Source organism: Eptatretus burgeri, chromosome 6 (genome assembly GCF_056783735.1).
Source record: "Eptatretus burgeri isolate ZD-2024b chromosome 6, Ebu_testis_v1, whole genome shotgun sequence".
Taxonomy (NCBI): domain Eukaryota; kingdom Metazoa; phylum Chordata; class Myxini; order Myxiniformes; family Myxinidae; genus Eptatretus; species Eptatretus burgeri.
In genome coordinates this window covers 9,931,194-9,945,888 of record NC_140966.1, presented here as the reverse complement: position 1 = coordinate 9,945,888, position 14,695 = coordinate 9,931,194, and the positions used below count along the sequence as shown (strand labels likewise).

Below are 14,695 nucleotides of genomic sequence, written 5' to 3'. Positions count from 1 at the left end.
TTATAGTGATACTGTGCGGTGCATGAAAAGCATGTCTTAAGACCATTTGTGATCAATATAACCATTATGAACAACAATGGTTGAAGCCATTCTGATTTTGCTTCTGATCACTATAATGTGGAAAGAATGTAACTGGATTAAAACTCTGGGCTGGTGCTCTTGCCTCCGACCTTGCTACTCTTGAGGGGGTCAAAACAAGGCCATCCACACCATTGGTATCTCAAGGCAGGAAGCAGCAACCCATAGACTACCGCTTTCCCACTGGAAGCAAGTTGGCAGGTTCTCTTATTTTGTACAAGCTTACATCTGACATTAGTCCTCCTGCCCTCTCCCACCACAGGTCACACATATTCCTCGAGAAACCATCACCTGCTCACCCTCCCCTGCACCCTCACCAAAGTGAAGACTGGTTCCCCACTGGATTGCATTCATCCATCCCCATATGATGATGATTGCACAACAGTCTCCCATGTCCAATGTCTCATCCTCCTCACTTCAGTCTTTCAGTGTTGCCCATCATGAGCTCATCCACTCACTCTTGCATAGCCACAATGACTTCTACACATTGGTTCTTTCCCATTGTAACTCCCTTTTGTTTGATTATTTTATTAGCCCATCCACCTGCACAGTGGAAGAGGGGCAATCGTATGCGTGTGTGCGTGCATGCGTGTCCAGGGCATAACTTTTCTTTTTTTTCTTTAACCACTTTTGAGGTTTTGTCATCAAATTTTCAACAAACCCCAATTATGAGAATATGGAGAAGACTAATTAATAACTGGTTCAAAATGTCAAAATTCAGTCACAGTAAGTCGAAATATGCCTTATTAGCCGGTCTATGCGCAGCACAAAACGACCACGTCATGTGTGAGTGTGAGTGTTTACACCGAATTGGTTCTGCTCACTGGGCACTTTTAACCTGGATACAATTAAATTTCATCATGAAATGTGTTAATGAAATGCTAGCATGAAATGTGTTAATGAAATGCTAGCATGAAATGTGTTAATTCAAATAGTCTTTGAAACATAAATTTCAGCATTGAAACGAGAGTGTGTTGTCGTGTTTAGAGAAATTTTCAGCATTTAAACGAAAAATAGCAAGGAAGAGCTGCATCGGCTCAGGCTATAAACCAGGTATGGTGGATGGAGGAAGTAGCAAAGGGAGTTAGTGAAAAGGAGGTTTGGAAGAGGATAGAGGTGGACAACCGAATGCAGGGTTGCTGCACCAGTATTGGCAATAAAGCATCAAGGAGAGCTGTGGATAAGGCGAAGAATGATATGGAAGTGGAGATGTACGAGAAGACGATCTATAAATTGTCTCATGACAGGGATGAGGATAGTGAGGATATGGGGGGGGGGGGGGGTTGGGGTGGCATGGTGATTAAGGATAGAGGTGGGAGACAAGTTACAGAAAGCAGTATTGAAGTGATGGGAATAATATTTCAAGGAGCTGTTGAACTGGGGAGGAAGCAACAGTGAACTGAAGCTTTTGTGTTATGGAGAGGGGAAAGTGGAATTAGTGGAGATCACGGAGGAGGAGGTGTGGACAGTGAAGGATGAAAAATGGAAGAGCACAAGGCATTGCTGGGGTGTGTATAGAGATGCTAATTACAGTCGGAAAAGTTGTACTCATTTGGACAAAGAGGCTGTTGATTGTATGTATGAGAGAGAGTGCGATTCCAGAAGATTGGATGACAGGACTAATTGTGACGATATGGTAGAGGAAGGGCGATGTTCAAGATACAGGAAAGGACAGAGGCATTACACTTCGAAATCATATCATGAAGGTACTGGAGGGGATTTTGGACAGAAGGATAAGGAAGAGTATGGAGATGGAGATAGGCGAAGAGGGGTAGGGGTTTAGAAAGGGTAAGGGGATGAGGGATGGAATGTTCACACTATGACGGCTAGTGGGGAAGAGGTTGGAGGTGCAATGTGAAATGGCATATTGGGGATTTGTGGACCTGGAGAAGGCATGTTACACGGTCCCGAGAGAGGTGGTGATGGCGACACCGAGATGGATGGCAGTGCCAGAAGTAGAAGTTAGGTTGGTGGAAGGGATGTACAAGGGAACGAGGGAAGAGTTTTGGTTGGTCCTTGGAGATCAGCGTGAACATTGGTTTGAGGCACATTAGCTCTGTCAGCCCACTCATGTTAATCACGGTGATGGAGCTGGTAAGCAGGAGAATAAAAATGAAAGGCATTCTGGGAAGATGGTGCATGTGGATGATCTGGCTGATGTGGTGGAGAGTAAGTGGAGATGCATGAGGTGCTGGGGAGTGGAAGGAGGAATTCAGGAAGCATGAACTGAAGAAGAATATGGGGAAGACTGAGGTGATGTGGGTCGGGCAGCAGAGAAAAGTCATTAATATCAGGTTTATTGGGAAGGAGGGGGGGGGTACAGTGACCACGAATGGTAGGTTGGAGGCAGAGGTGCTGAGGAGGATTCAGGTGGGTATGGAGAAGGACTTGGGTGAGTGCAGATGTATGGAGGAGGTTGGAGGGATTGATGGCAAACAAAAATATCAAGGAAATTGCGAGGGAAAGTTTTGGTGTCTTGTGTTACACTGGTCTACCTTTACGGTCTGGAGATGGTGGCACTGACAGAGACAAAACAACAAAGGTTGCAGTTATTTGTCAACAACTGGGTCAGGAGGATTGTGAGAGTGAAGAGGGTGGATAGAAGGATGGATGGATGAACTGAGAGGAGGTTGGTGTGCAAATAAGCTTGATGGGGAGATTGGTAAGAAGCTGGTTGAAGTGGGCTGGTCATGTGGTGAGGATGGGGAAAAACAGAATGGCACAGACAGCATATAGGTTGAGGGAGCAAGATAGGAGGAAAAGAAGTAGACTGTGGTTGAGATGGGAAGATTGTGTGAGGAGGGATATCAATAAGGTGGGAGTGGTTGGAGAGTGGAGAGAGATGGCTGTGGACAGAGGGAAATGGAGGAGTACCCTGTTCAAGGTGGGGCAGAATATTGCGACCATTGAACATCACCCCCTGATAAAAGGAAGAGGAGGAAGAAAAGAATAATAATAATAATAATAATAATAATAATAATAAATGCATTCAAAAGCATGGCAATGTAGTGTGTGTGATGACAAATAACCCAAGTAGGTTAGATAGCAGAGAGGAGGGTGATCACATTCAATAAAGCCTAGATTAGGCAAAAGATTTGCAGGAGTTTACCATTTGGAAATCGAAGGTGCGAGGGATGGGTAAAAATTATGAAAAGAGAGACTAATGTAGTCTTGGAGAGTGTGACAGTAGAAGGATCAGGGGGTAGTGATAAATAGCAGGGGTATGCAGACAGAGCAGTGCCAGGCAGGTAAAGCTAATCGGATTTTAGGACATATCCATAGAAGGATAAATTATAAAACAAAAGAGGGAGTTGTTAATAGTGTGTATAAATTTAGTGAGGCTTCATTGAGAACAATGTTTCACTTTGGTCACCACATCTGAGGAAGGACATAGTTGCCATAGAGAGGCTTCAGCATGAAAGGAGTGGGCTGATTTCTGGGCTAACTACTGTACTCGACTAAACCATGAAGAATGGCTTGAACAGAAAAGACATTTTACATTAGAAAGGAGGTCATTATCAGGGTATCTGAAAGATGTTCAAGATAATGAAGGGTATAGACAGAATAATTGCAGAAGAGTTTTTTTCTGCAGAATTGACAATGACAGGACCAGTTTTGGAGTAAAGAAAAGGAAAGGATGGATGGTCGTAAGGAAGGAGTTGTTCATTAATGTATGGAAGACTTCCCAGAAAGGTAATGGCAATAGATCCAGTCGATGGCCTTAATTTTGAATGCAATGGGTACCTCAAAACATTATGGACAGAAGGGTATGTGGACAATGGCAGTCTTGTTGGTAGCTTCCGATAAGTGAGGGTATAAATGTGTTGTGATACCTGTGAGGTCTCATCAAAAAGTACTTATCGTCGTGATTTTTAGAGGAAGACTGCAATGCGATTCAAAGCACTCTGAGCTACAAAATAATGAACTGAAATTAAGCCAGAAAAAAGGTCTGTCCATGTCCATTTACTGTAGTGAACAGAAATTGCAAGCTTCAAAAGAACAAGCAACAATGCGTTTCATCAAATGCACAATATCTTGGACAATGAATGAGGTGGGTCCTCATACCAAAAATAGGGTCTTTTTTAAAAGTCTCTTTTACAGGAAAATCAAAAAAATGTTTACAAAATACAACAATTGTATGCAGCTTAAAAGAGGTTTGAGAACATGGCAGTCACATTATGGTCTACAACATACAAGATAATGATGTGTGCAGCTCACTGCAAAAATAAAACGCAATCTAAAATGGGCTCGAGAGAAAACAAAAACTGCAAGTCAGTGAATATGAAACCCTGTCAACAACTCAATCACAAAGTTAAAATATTAACTTACCTGTTCGGATAGTGACTGGTTTCTTTGTGCAGAAAGTAATTACGATGAGGATCAAAACATGTCAATCTGCATATTCTGGTGAATTACTGCTTTGGAAAAAATGAGTTAAACCAAAAGGTCAGTTTCTGCTCCAACTTGATATATTACGATGAGAAAACGAGCTACGTATAGATACTATATTGCAATTTGTTATATTGTACAAGCACGCTTCTCTCCCAATCAACATACAATTTGGCTGGGAGTTTATGTTTATAAAATACAAAAATGCTCATTCATAAAAAGTTACCCGGGTACCAACGAGTAGAGCAGTGCTCTGATGTAACGATGACTAAAACAGGAAGAATTTTAGGCGCTGCCACTTAATTCATCCTCACACACCAATATAATTTGGACTATGAAGTGCAGACATTGGTAGAATGTGCTACTATCCCTTACATACAAGAAACTGTCTAAGCTACACTAAATGACAGCCATTTCATCACATGTTCAAACAAGCAGGGAAGTGTTTGTTTCAAAAAAAAGAAGAAGAAGAAGCTTTCCCCATTGAGTTTTGCAATTACCATCTCTACAACTCACGTTTTATCTTTACCTCGTTATCTTTTTCTGTACGTTTGTAGGCATTTGAAATGACGAGTTTTTTTTTCGTACAATGGAGGCTGATTTCTGAGCTCAAAGTCTCCATCTCCACCTCTTTCTTTCTTTTTTTCTTGGCAAAAAGACAATTTACCTCCTCTTTGTTCAGAATGCACAGTTACTCCATTGGGAGACCATGAGGCCTGGCATAATGTAGAGGTTATTTGCTCAATTCTGCTTTTATACCAGAAACTCATTCTGAAAAGGGTAGGGGACCTTCAATGGTGAATACTTCATTTAGCCTTCCCTTCAAAACTGCATTGCACCACAATGATCTATACATATATATTGTACAAGTCACATGAAAAAAAAAACATGCCTTGAGAAATGGCTGTTATTTTTAGTCTTACTTTTTGTATAATATTAATTTCACGTTAAAGTGGCTACAAATCTCTCTGTCTGTCTGTCTATCTGTCTCTTTCTCTCTCTATCTCCTTCCCTCTCAGTGTCTCTCTCTGTCTCTGTCTTTCTATCTCTCTCTCTCTCTCTCTCTCTCTCTCTCTCTCTCTCTCTCTCTCTCTCTCTCTCTCTCTCTCTCTCTCTCTCTCTCTCTCTCTCTCTCTCTCTCTCTCTCTCTCTCTCTCTCTCTCTCTCTCTCTCTCTCTCTCTCTCTCTCTCTCTCTCTCTCTCTCTCTCTCTCTCTCTCTCTCTCTCTCTCTCTCTCTCTCTCTCTCTCTCTCCAACTTGAATGTCACACATCTCTATTAAATCACTTTCCTTCATTTTTTTTGTATGTTCCACTTCCCTTCTCCCCATATGCCCCAGTCCTTTGCTACATGCTGCTCCCAACAGGTCCTTCTTCCAATCTTCATTCAAAAGTTCATCTTCATCACCACCGATGATGGGTGAGGCACGTTTCAGGGTGAGAAAGTGACCAAATATAAATGAAGGGATAGTTGCATATTTCACTCACCTGCAAGTTCCAGCAAAAGTACAACATTAAAAAAATCTGCAAGAGCACAAGAAAGATGGAGGTCCTGGGAGAGCAGAAACAGTAAGGGGCATTCCATGCAGCTTTTTGACCACACTCCATTCAGAGCAGGGACTGTTCAAGGCTGGCAGGAACCAAGCTCTGCAATCAGTTAGCTGCACGCAACTGGCAGCCAATCTTTGTACATTATTCTGCCTTTGGGCAATAGAGGTCCTTGAGAGCCTTTAGTTCTTCAATCAAAGTCTTATTCTGGTTTTCCAACACAGCAACCCGGTTCTCCAAGCACTTCACGTACTCCTTTTTCTTACGGCGACACTCACGAGCTGCCTCCCTGCAAATCAATGAAATAGATAAATTCCGTCTTGTCCTTCTGAACAAAAGCTGAGATGATATTAGCAACAAACAAGCAAATATTAACGACAGCAACAAGAACCTTTAAAGGTCCCCTGACATGCAAAAGTACTTAAATTTTATTTATATATGTCCTTGAGGAGTTTTTCATCGTGATTTCAGATCTGACAATGTTTTTTCACAATACTCGCTCTGTAAAATGTAAAATTAAAAAAAACAAACGTCTTCAGGAATGCCCCTAAAAATTCTCCTGAAAGGGGCATAACCCACATGACGTCATGTACAGTATGTCAAAGGCTGCACGTTAATTACTCGGGTTGTTGGACTACGTGATTCTATTGGCTTTCTGTTTGATTACTCGGGTTGGTGGTCGTGATTCTATTGGCTTGCTGTGCGTTTCCACATTTGATTGGTCGACTCAATCGCTTCGTTCGTTTCTGCTTTAAAAAAAATCGAACATTTGGTTTTGAATAATGGATGAAATGGACTTTCACTTGTCTGGTAGCGACAGTGAGTGTGAGAGAAATGAAGGATTTTGGTCTGAATCACATGGACAATTGTGGGATAACATAGTCGCGGGAGGTGAAGTTCAGGCAGCTTTAAATGAAGTATGGCCTTAGCAGTTCGAGCCCGAAGCAGAACAAGCAGAGGAAAATGGCGATGAAATTCCCGGAGTTCATGACGATAGGGAGGACATCGAAGGAAGACTCGGAAATAACAACTGGTTAGACTAAATCCTATTCATAATTCAATAATGTAAATTAGACTTGCATACTGCTCGATATCAGAAATATTTCAGTGAGGTGACGTGAACAGCGCAGCGCAGCGGACATGTTGCTTCGAGGCGAATTAATCACAAACAAGGCCAGCCCGTGTCATCGGCCGTGTCTCTCCGCGCATAAAACGAAGCAATCTCGCTGTCCGGATACGATGAAAACTTGTGTGTAGAACACACCTTGCGATACAATTGTCTCAAGTAGTCCGATAAATCTGACGTTCTGTTGCATTTTTATTTATTTCATTCCTACTGTCGTCATGTAGCGCCAGTAGAAAACAATGAAGAAAAGAGAATAATAAAATAAAGCTACAGCACGTCAGATTTATCGGCCCAGTCGGACGGATGACTTATCGCACTAGTTGCACTAGTCTATTTATTTATCTAGATTATTTATCTAGATTACTAGATAAATCACTAGATTTATCGCACTAGTCTAGTCTCTAGAGTTGACAAGTAACTTGTATTAGCATGCACACAATGTACAAGTCAATGCGTAAGAGTCCCGAGGCTATGAGGCCATGTAATAGGACAGATAAATTTGTCTTTCATAGTTGTGCCAACATATTTTTTTCCCTGTTCATTTATTACAGCATTTTGGCTAAATGTTAATGAATAGCATGCCAATGGAAGCAGTACCTTCACTTTCGAATAAACCCGTGTATGTCGAGTGCAGCCATACCTGGCTTGCATGTATGTGGAATCGTACCTATCCCAGCAGGCTGGTTTCAACGAACAATTCAATAAGCTGCAAAATGTGGGTGCAGGTTTTTCACATTGTTTTATGTTTAAAATTATCTCCTTGTGCCTTGAAATGATGCAATATTAATGGTTAGTATTTTACTTGTATGTCCCTGTAATTTTTTTTTTTTTAATGGAAAGGTTAAACAGTCAAATTTTATATTTTGTGTGCATGGTATAGCCCTTTATTGTGCATGCATGTATTGGATTTGTATACGACTACGACAAGGTAGTAAAGGGATAAATAATTGCTTCGTGATTGTTGTGCAGACAGGGCTCAGAAGCATAATTTCTTGTCTCTGTGTGTGAGGAATGAGGGGTTGGGATGAATAGAGGGAAGAATAGAGCCCGTGCTCAAAGTCACTGTCTTCGAAGTGGGCGCTGCAAATGACGCTCATGTCACTGGGGCCTTTCCAGTTTCCCCTCGTCAACTTCACTTTAGATGTCCATATTCTCCGACGATTATCATCTTTTGGGAATACATGAAGGCTTACACCGTCTTTGCTTGTATTGCTGCATCCTGCTACGATACATCTTGCAGGCATTTTCGAAAGTACGGGCTAAAACTATTTAAAAATTTGGTGAAACAATCACTGGAATCAAGACGATCACAGAGATTGCACTAACATGTGCAAAATGCATTTGTACGTACTGTATAAGGTGCGCGACATCTCGACTCTCGAGTCAATCCACTCTGTGCGAGTTACTGTATGTGACGTCTCGCTGCAATTCGCTGAAGTCCGTTTTTTTAGGGGCGGGGCAGAGCATGTTGTGAAAGGCTCCAGAAATGATCGAAATATTGCTCTAATTGTCCCATTTTTGATTAAAAAAAACATGGGTGATTTCTTCACTAGGAAGGTCAAGTTAATATATAAATAACAATTTTATTTTTCATGGCAGGGGACCTTTAAAGTATTTATGGTTCCCAGAGGAAAGCATGAAGTGTTTAATCCATTTGTCCATGATATCCTGCTTTTTGAAGAATAACTAGCACATTACTCTTTGGGTCATTGTGTCAGCCTCCACAGTGAGGGTGATTGTGTCGGCCACCCTATAGTGACAGGCTACCCTTTTTCACTCTACAACAGCAGGAACCCTTTGAAATAATGTGACGTGCGTGTGCGTGACATACATGGGCGGGCGGACAGCACCTTTTATAGTACAGACAGAGTAGTATGAAATAACAGTAAGGACCTGCATCTTCGTAACATCCGCGGTAAAAGTCCTGTTTGCGAGAATGCCGCAAAGTTATTTGGAGGGGGGGGGTGTATAGACAACAGACTGATGCTTCGATCGCTGAGACCTATCTTCACAAGCCAGTGATGCTTATCGGCTCAAATCCTTTTAAATGTTGCTTTGGTCGTTTTACACTGAATGGAAAACTTATAGGGCACCGAAATGTGACGTCAGGTTGGCATGACAATGCTCGACTGGTTCTAAACAAAAGAACCCAGAAACATGCTCACCTCAATCGAACGAGCATTGCATGAAGCATTGCTAAATATGGCTGCCGTGTCGATGACCACACTTGCGCCTTACTTTTGCGACAAACAAAAGTCGTTGCAAAGAGGAGGGAATTATTTCAAATCTGATCATGTTGAAAACCTTTCATATTTTCCAGAAGAACCTGGGGGAGTTTTTACAAGCTCGCAAGAAAGATAAGTCTTACAGAGTTGGAGTTAGGGTTCATTATCATCTCACACTTTTTGCAAACGAAGATGCACAACGTTGTCCCATCTATTCATTCATATTTCTGCTTTGGAGGGTCGTGTTGTGAGAAAACACGAGAGTTCAGCGTTCATTATACAGATTAATAATTTCACACGACATTATTTGATGGTAAATTAGATTAAGTACTGTCTTACAAAAGGGAAAGTGAAGTATAATTTTTTTTTTCTCCGGTAAAAGCAAGGAGAGTGAAGTCAATGGCGCACCATCACAAATCCCCATGCTTACCACCTCCAGCAAAGTTAAAAGATGGCAAAAAGTTCCACCAGGAATGACCCAATGTCAAATTTTGAGTTAAATTAATTTTTTCAGTTTTGATCCTTGTCACCAGAGTCCCCATCCCCTGGGGCATGAACTGGAGGTCAAATCCAAAAAAATCGTTACACATTTCCAGCATCTGCCAATGTTGATTGCATATACAAAGTTTCATTAAAAATGTATAAAAATGTACCCGTGATTGTATTTTTTGGCATTTGACCAACTGACCCCAAACTGGGTGGCAGGGCCAAAAATGACTTTGCTCTCACAACTTCTTGCCACATAGTGATCATAACGACCAAATTTTGTGAATTTCGGCACAACTGTTTAGGAGAAGATAGTGTGATGGACGGACGGATGGACTGTCTGCACGCCTAGGTACGAACGATGTCCCTGCCAAGATACAAATGAGATTAAAGAAACACTATAATGTATGTATGTATTAATACTGATAAACGTCAGAGACAGCGTGTGTGTGTGTGTGTGTGTGTGTGTGTGTGTGTGTGTGTGTGTGTGTGTGTGTGTGTGTGTGTGTGTGTGTGTGTGTGTGTGTGTGTGTGTGTGTGTGTGTGTGTGTGTGTGTGTGTGTGTGTGTGTGTGTGTGTGCATCTACTCCATGATTCCAAAACCATGAAACCAAGAAGCATGAAATTTTGCATGCACACCAAGGGAACTCCAAGGAAGTGCATGATTGAAAATCGGGTATTTGGGGTTAATTAAAATACCCCTTGTGAAGATGATTAATGGCCTTATTTAATTATATCCTTTATCAGGGGCCATCCTCGGCCACCTCGCTCTCTGGGGTCTTAAGGCGTGTCCTGGGATTCCTCGCTGGGGTCTGAAGCCACCATTTTTTAGCCTGCTCAACCATGCCTTGACTTGGAACAGGCCGCAATGATTTCTTAACGAGTTATTTTTATCACTTTCCTTATTCACATTATCGAATGTGTTCATCATAGCTACGAATTGCTGGGTACATTGCAATGTTTATATATACCCGGAGACGACAGCGTTCATGGCTATATTTTATTTCCACACATGCCGTGTGTGTGTGTGTGTGTGTGTGTGTGTGTGTGTGTGTGTGTGTGTGTGTGTGTGTGTGTGTGTGTGTGTGTGTGTGTGTGTGAATATATCATATATATATATATATATATATATATATATATTATATATATATAATATATACATACATACACACATATATATATATATATATATATATATATATATATATATATATATATATATATATATATATACACACACATATATACATATACATATATATACACATATATACACACACATATATACATATACACACACACATATACATACATGTGTATATATATATATATATATATATATATATATACATATATATATACACATATATACACACACATATACATACATGTGTATATATATATATATATATATATATATATATATATATATATATATATATATATATATATATATATATATATACATATATATACATATATATACACATACATATATATAAAATGTTGCAGTTTTGGAAATTCACAAAACACCATTCAGGTTCGCCGAAGATCAGTTATCTCGATAAGTAAGTGTTTCAGGTTAGGATTCCCCCACCAATGTGTGAAGGGATTTTATTTGTGTGCCGGGCTGTGAATCTTGAGCTCGCGTTATTCTTTTCTATCTTTTATTTCAACAAACATCCACGAAACAACAGAAACACCATCGCATCCTCAACGACAGCCGCAAAATGCAGTTGGTTGCGGACACGCTGCGCAACAGTAAAAGCCACATTACACCGACTGTGTGCAAAGTCTCAGAGCCGTTAATTTGCATAAGCGGATCAAAAGGAGGTCTACCCCGAAAGAAACCCACAGGTGACGTCAGACTTGGGGTTTCCCACGAGGCTCACCAGGGGTAAGAGGTCGGAGGTGAAAAGTGGGCGGAGCCTGGCCTCGGGTTCAGAGATCAGAGAGCGGCTCGCCTCGGGCCAATATAAGGGCGGAGCTCGGATGAGTTCGAGGCTGACTGTGGTTGTTCACCGGTGGAGGCTGACTTCGGAGATTCATCGCTCCTCAGGATATTCGTCGCTGTCTGGCATCTGCAGTCATCGCGTCGAACAGCCGGAGTCGAGCAAGCTGCGTCGCGGTCCGGGCAAACGGCCTTGAGTCGGTCGAGCGACGCTGAGGAGTGAACGGGTCCAAAAGAGCATCAACTCTGAAAGAGCAAAGACCCGTTCACCCCTCTGAGCACGTCGCCGGCCAGGTCCGACCGCCCAGGCCGCAGTGAAGGCCGGACGACCAAAGACAACCGAGCAAGCCGCTCGCCAAACTGCTCAAGCCGCCCGGTCGCTCAAGCGACCGGCACATGCGACGCGAGGGCCAAGCCAGGGACAGCAGGGGTCACTGACCTGGAGACCTTCGAGCCATCACAAGGGGCGGCAAGGTAACCTGCCCAGCCTCTTGTGAGCCTCCAGTCATCCAGGCTCCAAGTGGAAATAAAGGCTCGTGAGCCCTGTTCTTTTCTGGGGGTTTTGTATGAAAGTGTCTGTGGTGCCTTGTCTTGTGAAGTATAACTGAATTAAGTGCATACCTGTACATAATAGACATCGGCTGTAGGCTTTTGCTATTGTCATGTCCCCTATCCCCCCATTGACTGCTTATGTGCCTGTATAATAAATGCTGATTGTTTGAATGTACATCTGTGCGTTGCGTTATATTCCTCCCATTGACTGCCACGGCGCGTTCGGGAAATTAGCAGGCTATTAAAGCCGAATTAAAGTGGTAATTGGTCCAACGAAACTTGGCGATTAAAACCGCTCGGCATTGCACACGGAGCGAGCGTGCTTAGCGGCTCATTTTCGTACAAGTTCCGTCGAGGTATAAATTTTCGGTACTTTTGTCTGCGTGGATAATTAGGTATATCGTGATTCGGCGATTAACCCTGTACCGCGTGGACAGAATATTGACAGTTTATGATGCGTTAAGGCATCCGTAGCAGGGTTCCGGAGTTGTCAGGAAGCTACGACTGAATTCCGGGTTTCAGCGGGCGCGCAACTGCGTTTGGGATGAAGCGGTCGTGCGGGGCTGTCCGAACCTGCTAATTCGTAACAATATATACAGTACACACACACACACACACACACACACACACACACACACACACACACACACACACACACACACACACACACACACACACACACACACACACACACAAAATATATATTGAAACACGTGGAGTGTAACGAGAACCCCCCCCCCCCCGCATCTACATTGGACATAGTCCTTCACCAAAGCGTCACCTTCAATACGGAGGCCTCGGCCCTGCAATTCTGTCAAACAGACACCAACTGAAGGACAATGTCCAATGGAGATCGGGGGAGTGCTCGTCACACTCCACGTTTCGATTTACCCATCAATCGCATCACGTGCCTTGTGGTTGAATGGTTTGTATTAGTGGGAACAATCGTCTGGGTTGCAGACAGACGGCTGTGCTTTGTGGATGATGTGGTTTTACCCTGTGAGACATAATCTGCAGCAAGGTTCACCACAACAGTCAGGAGGTGCGTTGTATGTATATGTATATGTATATGTGTATGTGTATGTGTATGTGTATGTGTATGTGTATGTGTATGTGTATGTGTATGTGTATGTGTATGTGTATGTGTATGTGTATGTGTATGTGTATGTGTATGTGTATGTGTGTATATATATATATATATATATATACATATATATATATATATATATATATATATATATATATATATATATATATATATATACATATATATATATACACATATACATATACATACACATATACATCTACAGTCAACCCCCGCTTTATCGCGGTTCACCTATCACGCCCCCGGTTCATCGCGAGTTTTCCCTTGGAACGCAACTAATTTTTTCTGCAGATTCCCCCGGTACATCGCGGTAATAATATATAAAATATAAATTATTTAAGCAATAAATTATAACGCGTGGTGCTCGACCAGTCACACAACGCATGAGACAAAGTTTCGCTTGTGAACTTCGAATATTTTCTACGTTTTTTTCTCTAAGCCCCACAATGCCGCCCAAACGCCCTGCACCTTCTAAGGCTTCTGGCAAGGAACCGAAGCGCCAGAGGAAGGTCCTGACGCTCCAGGAGAAGGTTAAGGTGCTCGATATGCTTCGGGAAGGAAAAAGGTTTGCCGCCGTTGGACGAGCACTGCTCGTACCCAGCATCTCAAAACCGACCAGACCAGACGAATCGATCTCAGGCACGTCAAACCCGATCACTCCCAAACCAACCAGACCAGACGAGTCAATTTTTTGGGGAGGCGTCCATTCATCGCGGATTTCACTAAGCGCGGGGAGGCTTGGAACGTAACCCCCGCAAGACACGGAGGATTGCTGTATATGTATTGATGTATGTGTATATGATATACATATATATATATATATATATATATATATATATATATATATATATATATATATATATATATATATATATTGTCTTATGTGTATATGATATACATATATATATATATATATATATATATATATACATATATATATATATATACATATATACATATATATACACATGTATATGTATATATTGTTACGGCTGTGGAAATTCGCAGAACACCATAAAGGTCCTTAGTTCAGTTATATCGATAAGTCTGTGTTCAGTTAGATTTCCCCACCGTTGTTTAATGGGATTTATTCGTGTCACAGGGCTGTGATCTTTGAGATAGCCGTTTTTCTTCACCATCGTTATTTTGGACCAACCACCAACATCACTCTCATCAACCGCCTCTCAACAAACCACGCCATCTTCATCACCTCAACCACAACGCCAACCACAAT

The 14,695-nt window shown here is 41.9% G+C and overlaps 1 protein-coding gene across 6 annotated transcripts in view; it reads right to left on the bottom strand.

Annotated features, from left to right (window-relative positions):
* Positions 1-4,021: 4,021 nt before the first annotated feature.
* LOC147024228 (cyclic AMP-responsive element-binding protein 1-like) overlaps positions 4,022-14,695 on the bottom strand; it is a 64,027-nt gene continuing 53,353 nt past the window's right edge. For all 6 annotated transcript variants that reach the window (XM_085883929.1, XM_085883928.1, XM_085883927.1 and 3 more), the window contains one exon: positions 4,022-6,302. In XM_085883929.1, the coding sequence (XP_085740055.1) occupies positions 6,158-6,302 (145 nt within the window). In that variant the 3' untranslated portion in view covers positions 4,022-6,157. The remainder of the gene's footprint in view (positions 6,303-14,695) is intronic.